Source organism: Aptenodytes patagonicus, chromosome 15, assembly GCF_965638725.1.
Source record: "Aptenodytes patagonicus chromosome 15, bAptPat1.pri.cur, whole genome shotgun sequence".
In the NCBI taxonomy this organism is placed as follows: Eukaryota; Metazoa; Chordata; class Aves; order Sphenisciformes; family Spheniscidae; genus Aptenodytes; species Aptenodytes patagonicus.
In genome coordinates, this window is record NC_134963.1 from 3712426 (window position 1) to 3729426 (window position 17001).

General features: G+C 38.3%; 1 protein-coding gene across 1 annotated transcript in view; it reads left to right on the top strand.

Annotated features, from left to right (window-relative positions):
- RIMBP2 (RIMS binding protein 2) overlaps nt 1-17001 on the top strand; it is a 176313-nt gene that overhangs the window by 19316 nt on the left and 139996 nt on the right. Inside the window, 2 exon segments of the mRNA XM_076353292.1 lie at nt 485-709; nt 1416-1550. Of these exon segments, the coding sequence (XP_076209407.1) occupies nt 485-709; nt 1416-1550 (360 nt within the window).

Here is a 17001-nt window from a genome sequence, read left to right on the forward strand (position 1 = left end):
CAGCGTGGTCAAACATGCCTTTTGGAATACGGCATCTCAGAGGTAGCTGGAGCACAGCTTCCAAGTGAGGTGCATGTTCGGCAGTAAGGATAACTTCTTAATTAGCTGTGTGATACAATGCTGAGTGAAGGACCAGAAGTAGTGGCTGAGCAGCAGCACTATGTTGCCATCAAGTGGTAAACACATCGATATCTATATAGTCAGAGGGATCATGGCTGGCTGGCATCCACTGAATGAAGAAAAACAAATATATTAAATGACATTGTCTGCTTTTCATTTCTTTGTGTTATCCCTATCTCTTTACTGGTGATTGATCAAGTGAGATTGTCTCTTGCTCACTTACTGTTTGAATGAAAGACCTGAAGAAGAAAATTTTCAAATAATGCACTTACGGTATGACTTTTGAAAGAATTTGAATTATACTCTTTCCCTCAGACACAGCTTTAGCAAAAATGACATGAAAAATGTATGTTCTCTTTACCAGGATGTCAGCCCTTCAACTTCATTGATGTTGTCATCCAGCAACACCGCTGTCATCACAAAAACAATTACCAGAACACTTCCTCTAAAGCAGAAAATGCACTTTGTCAACGTTAAGGCCCAGCATCTGCAAAATATAAACAGACAATCCAAAAGTATAAAAGATCTGGAGATCAAACTTCTGCAAGTGGAGTGCGAAGAACTCAAAAATCAGCTAGGATGCCTGAGGGTAGGTAAAAATCCAGTTCTGTTCTTAATATCCAACTGTACTGGTAAACAGTTACAGTGAAAATAGTTTATTGATAGAGGTGTTAAAACCAAGTAGAAAAACCCATGTTTTTCTGCTCAGTTCACATCCAAACAGATAGCTTATTGATATTAAAATTTTTGTAAATTATCACATCTAGAAGAGAGTTTGGGTCTGAATTCACACTTCAAGTTAAGACTTTCACTAAGGCTATAAACTTGTACTTTGGATTACTGAGTGGCATTCCTATACTTTTTAGTTACTAGCATCAAACTCTTCTCAGCATTGTCTTCTACTAATTTTGTGCCCTACCAGCAGCATCTGAGCCCTTTGTTACAGCAACATATCATGTAACAGGAACTTCTTCCAGTTCCCAAAGGTTGGAATTGCCCATGTTGTTTTCTGCCTCAACCTAACCTGGCTTGATTAATAGCCAGAGGAAGTTTAGTAAGCATGAAGTGTTAGGGTACTCGAAGTGTAGATGTTGTGCTGCTGGTGCTATGAAAAGACATCTTGCTTTTTAGGTTGCACAGGATTATGAAATTAAGCACAAAAAGTCACATGCATAAATGTAGATACATGGCTATAGCAGATGTTCTTGTTTAGTTAGAAATTCAGCTACGACAAATCATATGTTACTATCACCATATATTTGAGAAAAAGAAATTGAACATTTCCTGTCATGCAGGAAGGGCTGATGGGGCAGAAGCCAGGCGACATGGAGGAGTTACTGAAACAATCTCAGAAAGAGGTGTTGTGGCTTCAGAGACAGCTGTCCTTCATCTCCACAGGAGGCCCTGTGTGTGTTTTGGCAGCTAGCAAGGTGAGCTCCTTTATTCTTTTTTCAGTCTACCTCACTGTACAAGGTAGAATTAGGAAGGGACGGGTTTATCATCATTTTGGCTTGTTTTATTGAAACAACACACTGCAAGATTTATTTTTCGTACTAAGTGTACTAAGAGGAAGATTTGTCTTTTAGGATGTATTTTAAATAATTGTTTCATGTAATTCCGAAAGACTGGAAAGAATGTGATATTCATTATGGCCTGTGAAAGGTTACATAGTTAAAATGGCATTTCATAGAGCCCTATTGTATACGGAAAGATGTCTTATGTTTTATCTCTTTTTCTAAAGAAAACTGGCTATCAGAAGGTAGGATCGTTATATTGGGATTCTTATTCTGGGGGGATTTCTTGGTCTGGCATACAGAACTGCAATTCCCTTTCTTTTCTAGGCAGCACTGTTATATATGCATTCCTAGTTACCAGCAGCCCATCATTAGCATCGCTGCATCCAGCCCTGAACAGGCAAAAATTACTGTCAAGCTATATCATACTTGATGCTGATATTTGGCCATATAAATTACTGAATTAATAAGAAACTGTTTACGTTAACAATGTCCTAACATCTTACAGTTCCAGTAGAATGTGAGTTCTCATCTGTCGTGGCATAAAAAGATGAATATGTCAAGTTTTGATGACTCGAGTTTCTAAACAGTTACTTGAGATAAAGAATATGTTTTAAAATCTTCATAGCAGTAAATCTGTGCTGATAGTTTAAAAAATTAGTTGCTATTTTATTTTCACAGTGGCTTAATTTAATTTATTCATATAACTTTTCATATTTTTAAAACAAGATTTCCAGAAAAATTATTATAGTTTACATATTTTATACATATATATACCCACACATACCCATATAGAGATATACATGTTTTAAATCCATCTATTGAAAAGGAATGAGGAGATCGGTTTGGTTCAGTGTAACGCACTAATAATGCCATTTTACAGTGATCTGACTTATTTTCAAGTATCAAGTTAGCTTAGCAAATTTTTGTTTTGTTTGTACAAATGCACATAAAGCAATAGATATGTACATCTAGTCTCCAGCCTAGACAAGATAGATTTCCAAAATGTGTCACCTGGAATCTTCTGGTATCACTTTGTGTCATATGCTGCAGATCTGTATTTGTTGCTGAAGCACAGTATCGTAAGTGCTGATATAGTCATAGTCAGAAGGAACGTTTGGATTTGAAGCTTATATGTAGCTCAACCAGGGGAAAAAAAAACCTAACTTGCAAAAATCAGACTTAAAAAAAAAAAAAAAAAAAAAAAAATTATGCCACAAACTGGTTATAAAAGTAAGCGTGCACTCGCCTGATGATCAAAGCCGTAATCTAATTTGGGAAGGAACATATGATCCTGACTAGGAACAGCTTTTCTCTCTGAAAATACCAGAGTTTTGTTGTTCCCGCTACAGTCGTGAGTAATCTCAGGGAAGGTCATTTGGGGCTGAGATTTGCACAAAAGAGTGGTTTTGGATACCTTATTTTTAGATGTTGAACTTTCCATTCAAAAAACTGTAGTCTTTCTAGAATGTGCCAAGGTAGACCTTCAGGGAAGAAAGCACACATTATCTATAACCCTTTTCCTCTTTTTTTTTTTTTTCCTTCCCTCTAATATCACAGAACCCAGGATCAGATTTTTAGCTGTTTCATTCGTATAATGAGGGACAGATTTTTCAGAAGCAGTCAGCTACTTTGAAGATCACACTGTGATACTCTGCACCATACTTTAATTCTAAACCTCTGAAGAGAAATGCTTTTCATCCAAGTGAGAGTGGTGGTACTCAATGTTGCAGAAGCTTTGGGGGTAACGATCTTAATAAGGCACTCAAATAGATTGATGCTTGGGAACTGGAATATCCAGAAATATAGGCGATGCCATTTTGGAAGGATTCCTTAGCTGGTTAGTAAACATCATGGTTCAAGGTTCAAATTTATCATGGACTGGAAATCCAGATAAGATAAAACTTGAGAAAGAGATCATCTGACGAGTCCCTCTTCCATGGCTCTTAATACCTTCCAGTGAAGCATCTGATGCTGACAGTTCCTGGAGATCAGAGTACTCTCCATGTACATGCATTTCAACTTCATAAAGAAGTATTAGGCTTTGGGGGAAATCTGGCTCCTTTTGTTAATGCCAAACTTTCCTGAAAATTCTCCTCCTCTTCCTCATTATGCCTGTTAGTAAAACTCGGGGGGGAAGACTGATATTTGAAAAGGAACTGTAAGTTAATATAGCCTGTTTCAATTGCAGGGACGCTTAATTTTGGGGATAAAGGGGAGACATTATTAAATGAAGAGATGTATTTCTGCAGGTACTTTAACAGAAATCAATAAAATAGTGCCCGGAGAGTGCAGTATTTCCTTCCCCTGTTTAATACTGAAAGGAAAATACAGAAGTTCCACTTGACATAACTTCATATGTTTTCTTGGTAATTTAACCTTCATCAGCCTTGAGAATTCAGTTACATTATAGTGAATGCACTCCCAAAGTGGTCAGATTCTGTGAGTCAGATCATCTCTGCTGGGGGGAAAAAAAGAAAAAAGAAAAAAAAAGGGGGGGAAAAAAGATTAAAGTTAGATTTTTAACAAACGATTTATTTAAAATCTTTCCCTGTATGCCCTTACAGTGTCTCCCTCTAGTTGCTGGGGAGATGGTCGTTGCATACTTAGAAGTTTTGTGTGAATATATCATATACAGTTTTCTTGAGAAGAGGAAAGACATGGTTAGGATGCTCCAGGTAATCTGTCTTAATACCCTTCTGCATTTGAGTTTCTAAGCCTTCCATTGGGCAGGCTTGGGAGTGAAAAAAAAATTGCAGCTCACATTTACAGTTCATTGGTTCGTGCCAGTAGGCCACAGATGACCTACTGAGAAGATCCTGTGATAGCATTACTTGGAGGTAAAATAAAATCTCCCAACACCCGCCTCCCCCCCTGCCCCCCCTCACTGAAACACACCCCTGCTGCGATCCCACTTGCTGCTTGTCAGCTCCTGTCCGTGCTCCCTGCTGCTGTGTCGGGGTTAATACTATGTGAAAGAGAAACTGGCAAATAGGGAAAGCCATCTTTGTGTGCGTATGTGTGTGCGAGCACTGCTGTTTCATAGGCTCTGGCAACTGCTGCATGGCCGATGATGCTTGCTCTCTCTTTTTCACCCTGCCTCCCTGCAGACAACTAATGAATCATTTCTAGCCTGAATACTAGCAGTGCAAACACACCAATGCTGCTGCTGCCGACGCTGCCGCCTTTCTCTACAAGGTTGTAATTTGACACAGTAGACTGCAGTTCTCTCTCGGCAATGATCTTGCTGAACATCGGAAGCACTTGATTTGAAGGTATGCTGAGATTTCGCCCTTTCTAAAAATAGCTATTTCTGTTAAATGCTTTACAGGCCAAATGAGGGTGGGAGGGCTGAAGATTTGTAGGGGGGTGTGTGTGGGAGAATCCTGTTTTTAGTTAGCAGTAATGCAGCAGTAACTCTTATTGGAGGCAGACAAACTTTATTATTCTGCTGCAATTTGACGATGCCCTTCACTGGATCTTTTCTTCTAGATGCTGCTTAGAATAATAAAATGTGTTAGGATCGTGCATGAGCACTAGGTAAAGGGATTAAACTCTTGCTAGATTATTCCATCCTCCCTCCTATTGATGTTTAATCTGATGTCGTTTTCCAGTCACTTTTAAGGTTTCCAGTAAAATAAATACAGGTTTGGTGGTGCCATGTTTCTTTTCTGTATTAGTGTCTGTAGGCAAAGTTAGTAATTATACTGGCTAGCAGCTCCCCCCGCCAAGCCCCCAAGCACGGTGCATATTCGCAGTATCTGTTTGCTTTGCAGATGTATATTGTCATGTCATGGCAAAGTCATCAATGTGACTACTCTTCCATACAGATATTGTTAACGAAATTATATGCGGTATTTGTCTGGCATCTAATGCTAAATTAGACCAATTGCAAGTAAATATCTCATCCGTTTTTGGTAGAAGAGAGAGATCTTCTGCAGCTATATATATATGGACACACTATACATAGCAGTATTTGTGGGAAGTTATGTATATGAGTATGTAGAACAGAATAATAACATTTTATTATAGCATATGCGTATAAATACCAGTTAATTAGTTAGCACGTACCAGTATGCTGTACTCAGTATTATAGGGGATACTGCAGGTTTTTTTATTAACCTCTTTTCAAAATTGGCTACTGCCTATAGCGTTGGGCAGAGAAGGTATGCCTTTCCAAGAGTGATGTGGTGGTCGACATTACAGTTGCACATGGTCTTAATACAGTTTTAACTGAGGAAAATGTAAGTGCATATGAAGGCTTTGGTTTTGCTTTTTAAGCTACTGCTGTCTATTATTTTAGTGGTAAAACACTGACTGGGCTTTTTTGTCCAGTGCAGGTAGTGATGCAGAGTTTATATATAAAATAACTCAGCAGAATAACTTATTAATGAGTCTTGTCACTGCATCCAGTAAATACAGAGTCTGCTCCTTAAGTGATTGGATCTGTTTTGAAGAAATACTTAAAATCAAAGCCATTGATCTTAACATTAAGAATTGCACCACGTATGCTGAGACAGGGAAAGAATACTATGATTGCCATCATCAAAATACAAATAAGGACTATTGCTTAGCAAGATAGAAGAGCTGCCTTAAGAAAACAGCATGAAATATTAAAACAGACCAAGTGGTACAGTGGAAATTAAAGCATCTCCATAAATTCAATACAATAAAAAATAGCAGTGTACATGAACTGATATGAAAGTTACTGTAGTCACTTTATATTTCAGCTTTGTTGATCAGGAGGTGTTCCATTTTTATTAGAGGAGGGCTTTCAAGTCTACCCAGCTGACAAATGAGGAAGGCAATTCAGATCAAATCTCACAGATGTCAGCCAGGATTCACCACTGTAGACATCCTTTGAAATACATATGCATTACTTCTAGTACCTTAAAGGAGGGTGTTGGATCTTTTTTAGGTGACTGTTATTTTTGTTAAAGAGATCTGGTGGTCCTGAACAGTGGCTTTGTGCATACTGCTTTCTTTTTAATAGGAAAAAGACCTACTCTAAATGAAACTAGTGAAGTGGTCATGCTGCCTGCAGACTGGAGGGCAACCCTGATTTTTCGTAGCTAGATATCTGGATGGGTTTTAGCCCACTAACATACAGCATGGCTGTATACTAGAGGCAGTGAACAGAGGTGCAGTGTTATTACATACAACTTTATATATTTGGGTGTACCCGGAGCACCTTTTTGAGAAATTTAATGTGTTGAATTTTCTAGAATTATAAGCAATCATGAAGCATTGCTGACAGTAGCGTTTACTCATTGCCGTTAGAATTGAAAAATATATACCAATATCAAAAATATATACCAATATACTAATATCAGCTTTAAAATGGCACATGGTTTTTAGGGGTAGGACAAGTGAGATGGAACAAAATATGGGACAGTGCAGTGCCACAGATTTCTGCATGAAAATGATCTGAATAGCTGATACATGCTACTTTAGTTAACTGACAATTACAAGCTCAGAAATGTTAAGCATCTCTCTATGTGGCCAATCTCGTACTGATACAAGCTAGGTATGTACTTTTGCATATATACAAAATATGTATCTCTTTGATTGTCAGCTCATTCTATTTTAGATATGTGTTAGATGTGCATACTCATTGTAGTTCAGATAGGTGTATGATACTAAGTATGAAATTAATGTATAAGCACAACAGTGTTCATTCTGGTAATAGCTTATTACAAAAGTCCAAGCCTTTCTGGATTGCCAGGAGTAGAAATAAGATGCCTGCGATCACTGGATAATTAATATTCTCTGATATAAGGAGTTTTCCTTTATGTGTGTCAAATGCCCCACCACATACCAAAATTAAATGTCCAAAATCACGTGACTTTATTCTGAAATAAGAAACTAGTTGGTCATGCATCACTGTCCTGCCCTTTCAATATTTATGTTGAATGAAGTATGGTTTGAGAGTCAAGGCTGTTTTTCATTTAATTGAAATTCTTATAGGCCCTTGTCGCTACTACAAAATATGTCAGGGTAGCTGACTGTTGATGTTCTGAGCTGACTGTCCACCACAGATGAGAATTGTCATGAAGCATTGCTGACAGTAGCGTTTACTCATTGCCGTTAGAATTGAAAAATACATACCAATATCATAATTAAAAATAGAATTGGAATGTAGCCACAGTGCTAGAAAAATGCAGCTTCTTCAAAGCAACATGTCATGAAACTAGTTTCTGTTCACTAGTGAAAAAGAGGGCTTCTGTCAGGCTTATTTGCACAGAGTGGGCTCTTGGGAAATGGCAGCGATAGCATTACCCTGGGAGAACAGTTAATGATCCTCTGGAGCAGCTGATTGACACTGAAGTTTGGTCATTGCGGGTTTCTTTGCTAACTGTAACCATCCTGTTAAATAACATGTTGGAATCATGTTCATTCTGTAAAATATGATTGTAAAGCCACCTGTGGTTGGCATTTGGGTGAGGAAATTGGAGTGTCTTACAGGCTTGTGGCTCAACACTTTGGCTTGTGCTTGTGACGTGGCACTTGAGAAGGAAATCAGTGTGGCTTCCAGCTCTGCCACAGATTCTGTGAATGGCCCTGGGCAAAGCACTTAGTATCTCTTGGGCTCTGTTCTCTTTCTGTAAATGGGAATAATAATGAACACTTTCCACTACATTCTACTTATTTTATCTGCTTAGAAAATGAGATCTTCAGACCAAAGACTGTTTTCTCCCATCGGGATGCTAAATCCCAGTGGAGGCTTCTAGATGCTACTTATAAATCACTTGACAGTCTGCATTCTATGTTGTTGATCTATAGAAAAATATTTCCAAGTGTCAGAAGAATCTGAGTTGATTCCGAGCTTTTTGGAATAACATTTGATTTGCTAAACTTTCTATTGTGCTCACGGGTATGTTCAGTTTGGAGTGCAGAGCCTAGTTTCCCTGATGGTGGCAGTGGTTTGGTAGAAACATTTACAGTGCAAAAGTCAGGACAGAAGAAGTGGGACTGTACGTCTGATTTTTTATTTTTTTTAATTGTCATAAAGTTTTATATTTTCTGTGTCACAAACAGTATAACACTTGGTTTCTAAGGCAATAAGTATTACTATGCCAAATGTTTGATGTTGATTAGCAAGCAACAGTGGTGCACGATATTACTGTGAAGAATCAAGGGGAAGGCATTGCAAAGGTAATAGTATGGCACAGTCTCTCTTCTCTGTTCTCATCTAAAGACAATTAGAAACTATCTTCCATTTTTTCTTTAAAGATCGTCCTGTAGCAAGCTCTTCAGTGTGACACCTTCCTTAAGGCCTGATCTGAGCACAGTGGGCTGATGGGCAGTCAGCATATGCACCCCTTTCCTTCCATGCTCCACCTCCACTGGAACTAGACTGTTTGGGGTTTGTTTTGGTTTTTTGGGTTTTTTTTTTGCTGAAGAGCATAAATAATTTTTATAGACAGCTTCAATTAAGTTTTTACACTGGATGTGTGGGGGGAAAAAAATGACAATAATATCCCCTCTTGCCAATTTTGGAAGGAAAATAAGCCCTTTTTGAGCCAGGTTAATTTGTTTAGGGTTGGCTTAGAAAAATCCTAAATTGAGACTAAATTCCTCCAGAATCATGAATTTATTCTGTGGCTTCACCATTTCAGCTCCTGCTGAATATTTCTGTACCTCCTATTTATACAGTTGAAAAATATTATTTGTTACTTCTCTATGGAACATTGTGGTGCCTTTTCACCGACATGGAAAGTGCATCTTTAGTAAGTACATTGTCCAACTCGCTTAAAAATATTCTCTGATATTAATCAGCAGGGACTTTTATAGATCTGCGCTAGCTTACACCAGGAGGGATAGCTCAGCACAGAATCTCTGGGAGTGTACTGGCTAAACTCCTGCTGAAGAGGGATAGAGTTGATGGTGCTTAGAATTCAGCTGGATGAAGCTCACAGTTGTCACTGTAACAAGCAATATGTGGTTGAATCTGTCCCGTTTTTACTGCATTTTCCCTCTTCTGCGACAGTCACAGTTTTACCTATTTGTTAAATCCTCATTTCTGTTCTCCCCACTTCCCTGCCCCCAATTCTGCACACAGTTTAGAACATTAGGAATATTCTCTGTCAATTCCAGGAGTATATTTCTTCCTTTCTCTCTTGTTTACTGCTTGCTAATTAAATTTTGTAGGTGGCAGTTTGAAATCTTAGTGGGACGTGTCATGTGACTGCTAATGCTCTGCAGATCTCTATTACATAACCTTTAAGTAGTTTGGGAAAATGTGCTTGTGTCATACTGGGCCTGACATAAGGCTCTGTCTGAAGCCAACAGTCTGATCAGGTTTTTTTATGTACGATGACTGTAGAAATCTTGTGGATGGTTTGTTCTGGCACAAGATTTGTGCCCTCAGTTGTCAGGCCAATTGTCTTATTTCCCTGAAATGCTTTGCAGTCTGCACTGTCTGCCTTTCCTGCAGGGTAGAAGAGGGGAGGGGTTAGATTTAAACACTCTGACATGCCAGGTAATGATCAAAGGAATACTAAATGCAGTATGCTAGGATACCTTCTGTTTTCCTGATGGGTTCGTTCGTTTTAGTTTTGAAGTGACCAGAGTACAGAACAAACATGGAAAACCTCTCAGTCTTGTCCCCCCACCCCTTCACCTCCTACGGATCTTAATTGGGCTCTGGTGCATTATGCAAAATGAAAACATAAATCAATACAGAAGTTTAAAAAAATGCTATGTAGGGATGATCAATTTTTAATGCATGGTAATTCATTAGGTTGCTGTTTTGCAAAAGGAGCACTTTTATAAGTGACAGCAATGTATCCACTCATAGAATAACAGCTCCTCTCGCTTTTTCTGAACTAGCACCATCTTTTGGTCCTACTTCACATACAGTTTCACGTTTTTGTTGCCTAAAACATGTTTATACACTATCCAGTGCAGCTTAAGTGCTCCATTGTTGATGGACCAGCTCTGTGCCCTGAAGAAAGTAAGTCTCATTTTGGTTTCCTGGCCAGGATATGGGCCTTGGAGGCTGCATCTTGTTTGTGGCTCTGACATTTGACATGCTGTGTGTTCTCAAGAAAATCACAGGAGATCTTTCTGCCTCATTTTCTTTATCTGCTGGGAAGGCTCAGTAGCAATGAGCTGCCGTAGCCTTGCAATAAAAGTTGTGGTTAGAAACTAGGAACAACTAGATGAAATTTTGGGTGTTTGTTGTTTGTTCTTTTTTTTTAATGAAGTCAGATTTTCAAGTTTATAATTTCTTATTGAAATCTGTGATTGTGTGAACCTGTATTTTGTTCTAGAGTAGCCCTTAGTTTGTAACAGCAATTTTCAGTAAAAGCTATTTACAAAGTGCTTAAGAATGATGGTTGATATCATTCTATCCATTTTGCAGATGAGAAATTTTCAGTGTGCTTCAGGTTTCTTTGCCCAAGATCATTCTGCAGGGTCGATGCAATTCTATGGATATTGTTTGCAGAGTCCTGTCCAACATGTTACGCATTGCGTTGCTTCTCCTAATTAAATGTTGTATAAGAAGGGAGGAGGGGGAAGTATTGATCTTCTAAAAACAGGCTTTCTTTTGTTTCACTTTAAATTAATTGTTTGCCTATGTGCTACTCATAGTAAAGAGTTTGTGAGTGTATTAATTTTTTTTTTTTTTTAAATGACTACTCTCATAAATCATGGTGTCTATTGTCAGTTTGTCTGTTCTCCTAATGGCTGCCTGCTTACCTATTGGGTGTACTGAAACTACAAATGTTTCATTGCTGGAAGGGGTCTCTGTTGCTCAGCAGTCTTAAATCATCTATACAAATGTATGTACCATACAGTCCCTGCGATTCGGTAGCTTTGGCTTATTTTAAGATTAAGTGGGTACAGTTAACGCTGCTGTGTTATCATGGTTGTTGGCTGCTGGATGAATTAGGATGAGAACAAAGCAGCAACTGTAAAGCAGTTCTGTGTTTGTCTGGTAGGGCAGATGGGTACAGCTAATGCTTTTGTGTTTTAAAGGAAACCTGTCATTAAGGCATTTGTTTCTGTTAATAACGTGCATAGATGAGCTTTTCAGGATCTGGACCTCTTCCAGTTTATGTGCTTTACAGTCATAGAGTGGGAAGAGAGCTGTCACCCTGCAAGCTCCATCCTGAATTGTTTCAGGATGCAACAAGTGGCTGACCCAAACAAATGAAGGTATGAAACATGAAGACTTACAATAGAAGAAGATCTTTTCCTGCACTATCAGCAATAATCCAACGTCTGTCTTACCTGAACTGGCTGTGCTCTGCGGTACCTTGCCGGTGATGAGTGCTAGGCAGCAGCAGCTATGACTGTCTTTTCTTGAGGATTTCTACCAGGGAGGAAAAACAAGCATGGATTTTATAAACTTTAGAGTAACATCCTGTATAAACAGGATGTTTATAAAGGAGAGGGGATTTGGAAGGAAGGGCAGATCCTTCATGTCATACCAACTGTCATAGCTCTGATGGCTCAAATGGACTTAAGCTTATTTCCTACAATGGTGGTAGGTCACACCTTTTTTTTTATAGTTCCAAAAGGTGAAGTGTCTCACGCAGCCAGAGTAAAGCTACCCTGCTCATTGACTTCTTTGTAGGTATTGAACCCAGCTGTTAGATGCAAATGAGAGTTTTGCCAGCTTTGATACTGATAGGAACTAACTATCATAAACCATAAACCTTATGCTTAGCTTGCAACCTTTCTAGCTTTCCTTTTGGAAAATTTCTGTTTAATTTCAGTAAATACTGTTAAAAGGAAATGAAGTATAAAGAGCTCCAAGCTGCTCGTATTTCTGTGATCTATTGATAGAAGTTTTGTAAATACATAATTTTTTCTTGATATATGAATCATGGAAATTGTCTTAAAATAAGACAGAACAATTTAGAAAACAGAACAAGACAGGAAGAAAAGCTGTCTATGATGATAAGAGCTAAAAGAATCAAATAGTGAATGAGGTCATTGTGCTGCTGACACCAATGATGTAACACACTTGTGTCTACGTGGCTCAGGTGGTTTTATTGATCCTTTGTGAAAAACTGCTCTGAGCACAGAGCAGTAAACATTACTGTAAACATAATATTTGTGTACTGTAAATAAATAAATATCCACATTTCATTAAACATAACTGTCAACACTGATGCAACAAGTGTGTGACACTAGAAGTGACACTGAACAACTGAAGCATTTCCTATTTCTGATCTGGAGGAAGAGCTGCTGGCCAGGTCCTGAGCATTGGCCTCATTGAACGAGGCACTGAACACTTTTCAAAGAGCTGTCAGTCCCAATATACAGTTGGACACAGCAGAGTGATGCAGCATTTGAGGGAGCACAAAGGAGAAGCCTCCTTCTCCTTCCCCCTTACCTGACTTTTTAGCCAATTTCTGTCTTCTTTCCCCTCTCCCTATGTTCTGGTTTGTGTAACTAAGATTTGGTCTCTTAGGTAAAAAGTTACCAGCACATTTAGACAAACAATATTGTTGATTTTTAATGTCATTTTATTTGGTAGCATTTAAGAGACTGTGCTGCTATTGAGAAGGATATTTTCTCAGCTCTGATTTCCTGTAACTAAGTAACAGGAAATTTTCCCTAACGTGACTGAGTTACATACTGTACTGTGTGGATGGAACTGGACTGTAGTTGAATTGGAGGGGATGTTAAGTCCTGTGTGCTTTGGTGTTTTGTTAGTATTTATCATATATTATTCCAGGCCCTGTAGGAGACTAGAGATTGTACTACAGGAATTTACTGTGGTTTTCTTGTGCCTTATTCTGAAGCATCTGATACCCGATTTTGCCTGGGCTGCATGGGTCTGGAACCTGATCTAGTATGGCCGTTTCTATCCCTTTTTCTTACAATCCCAAAGAATGACTTTTAGAAAAGAATCTTGATGTACATTACTGTTTGAACAGAGTTTGTGGATTTTTTTTTAAAAATGGGAGAAATTATTTAGCCACAATAAGGGAAAACCAAAATCAGAGATTAATTTTTCAATTTACTTTCTTTCAGGAGCTGGAGGTAGTGGATTTGTGGTTCTGGAGAGGTTATAAGGCCATGGTTAGTTTTTAGTTTCCTCACCTACAAGAAATTACTGTTTGAAAGAGAAATGTCATGCAACCCCTTAGAAGGAATTATTAATAATATATGCATTTTATTCTGCAAAGGAGAGAGGTCTTTTGTACACAAGGAAAGGTGTCTGGAGCAAAGCATTCACTTGTACTGGTATTCTTTTTGGGTTTGAACCAGCTTTGTTTGGCTGCTTTGTACCTCTGTGTACTAGTTCTTTGTAGGAGTTAGATCAGATGCTGTAGGATTTCCCAGACAATTCAATGAGGAAGGAAGAAGTGGAGAGGCTTAAAAAAAAAACCACAGAGAGAAGGCAGAGTGGAAAATAAGTAAGTGAGATAAATAAGAAATCTTTATGATAAACCTACAGAATTACAAGTAACATCCATTTATTTTCCATATGTATGAAGAGGTTCTCCTGGTGTCTGTCCAGACTTGCATATTACAATCGTTTCATATATGTGATAGCTTGGTCGATTTAATACTGAGTTCAGAAATGCTCTTTATCAAATACTGATGAATGACAGTATCCTCCTTAATTCCTTGTCATTGGTCCTGTCTTTGTCCTCAGTAATATACTACAATTTAGCTTTTTGTAAGCTTATCATTTGTGGACTACGGCCCCTTCAAAACTAAAATTCACAAGTAAGCAAAATGGGACTGTCCTTGACATCAAACCTGCCTTGAGGATAAAAATGATCTTTTGTTCGTGGTGTGTAATAATTGCCAAGAGGACAGAATTTTCATAGCAATCATGACTCTTAGAAAAATACAGATTTGAGGCATGTAGCACTATTTTGTTTTTATTATCTGCAACATTCATTAAAAGTATAATTGCTGGCATTAACTAGGAAGAATAATGCATGCCTGTGAGCTGCAGTGCTTTTAAAGGTCCATGTTGTTCCTATCATCAGAATTTCTTAATTTATTGGAATAACTTCAGGGCTGAAAAGGTTTTATTTCATAATGGGTTAGTGCAGTATATCTTTTTCAGATAAGTGGTAAATCTTTTCTCACGTGCATGACTCCCGCTGTTGTAATCCAGTACAAGTGTGCATGGGAAGAAATACATTTGGATTTTTATAGTCCCATCAAACCTACTTTATGGAAGGAGGCCTGTGAAGTCCCACAGGAACATTTAACTATCACTATCCATCATTATTGGATTGATAATAGACTATTACATAAATAATACAAACATCAAGTAAATACTTCAGGGGAATTATCACAACATCCTACTCTCTGTGTTGCATGTCTCTTAAAATTACCATACACATTCAAAAGGGAAGGAGAGAAATGTAAGAAATGAGCCACGTTATTTCCATCACGAATAAATGATATTACTTACGTATACTGTGAAATACTTAAAATACATTTTAAAGCTCTACCTTTTTGTGTCAGTATAGGGTTTATGTCCAAGAAAGATGAACTGGAACAAGCAAAAAGAAAGGGCCATATGAATAAACCAGGAATTTGGACAGCTTATGTTATGAAAGAACACTAAAAGAGCTTATTCTTTGTAGTCTAATAGTGACAAAAAACTAGGTAATAGTCTGATTTCATCACTGATTCTGCCTCTTAGAATTTTTGAAGTTAAGCATATACTTAGCGCTTAGTGCTCCAATTTAAACACCAAAAGATTGTCAAGATGACAGAAGTGTTCAAAAATGTAATAAAGCTGTTCATTTTTAGTGTAATTGGTCAGTAGCATCTGTCTGTCTAAGGTTTAACCTAGCTTCTGTTTTTACCTTATCTAAGTGCTTCATGGACTTGTTCGCTGTCTGAATTCAGTAATTCTCAATGAACCCTTTCTTCAAAGTGCTACATGAATGCTATTTATGTATGAAAACCCCTTTTACTTTTGCAATCTTTACATGGTGCCTGTGGTATTTTTCTCAGTGTAGGTGACTGAATATTTTAAAATGCAAAGTTCCTGACTAAAAGATGTATCTGCTCTGGAAGCCCTAGGTTTTTCCTAATCTCTCACTGCTGTAGTATTTGCTGTATTGTGAATAGTTCTGCTGTTCATTTTTAGAGTTTTCCCAAAGGTGTTCCTGGGAAAAGCAGATTCTTATTTCAAATTGTTATTCCTGTGGGGTCAAATATATTGGGTTATTATTTATACTTTCTCAAGAATACCTGCTCAGGGTTTATGCCAAATGAAAGCCAGTCATGAAGATGGGGGGGAAAAGTATCCAGGCAAATTTAACACCTTAATAGCAAACCCAGAGGGGAACGTGTTATTAAATTGAAGAGATGGGGAAGTGATTTAAAGAACCTAACAGTTGATAGAACTCACTAATAGCCATGTAAGGGTAATTTAAAACATGATTTGTCTTCATGCCAATCAAATGCAAGGCATCAGCAGTCTCTGCACAAAAGGCAATGAATAACTGCTTGGTGCATCTCTCCACATACCTTAAGCTCACACAGTTCCTTTTTCTGGAAGGCTAGCAACAAGGGTAGTAGAGGTTGTGCTCTGACCTGTATGGCTTACCCATCGGCTGCGTCTTAAATTCAGGCCAGTTCTTGGAGGCCCACATAAGGAGAACTCCTGATGAGTTGATGCATGAAGTTTTTTTGTCTCTGCTTTTTCATCATTGTGGTGGGTTGTGTCCAGCATGAGGCAGCCCCAGCCTCTCCTCACAGAGGCCTCTGCAGCCCTGCTGCCAGCACCTGGGCACGGGCACCCAGTGCATGCATTCCAAAATGCCTGCGTACATACTTGCCAGCTTCTCATAGTAACACGTGGCTTGATTTCCACTTCCTTGAAAAAACTTCAGGATGTTCCGAGGATGCTTTCAGGAAAGTGATCAGCTGGAGAGGTGGTTAGGTCGATGTTAAGGGCAGTAGTGGTTTTGATCCTTTGATTCGAGTAAGCAAGAGTTGAGGGAGACCTTCTTTCAGTCAGTTGATACATGTGAATTCTCCGTTTTAGAAGGGATCTGGGCCTGATTCTAGAACAAAGAGGTTGAAGAAACCTCCAGCACAAAATGCTCTTTTAAACTGCGTAGCATATAATGTCAACTTTCTTTGATTCAGCTATGAAGAGAAAATTGAAATTACATCTCTTGTAGCAAAACTGATTGAAGCAAAACTTCATTAAAGTTAAAATAACGAGCAAATAACATGTGTCTCCAAATAAACATACATGCCACAGTCACATGAAGGGAGGAGAGAGAGCAGGCACAAAATTGAAGACAATTTAGGGTGACAGCCTCTCATGCATCTGCTTCAAGTAGAATAAGTTATTAATAGATACTCAGTTTTTCTCCATAAAGATAGAAGAGAAGGTCATGCTAATAAATGGCTACAT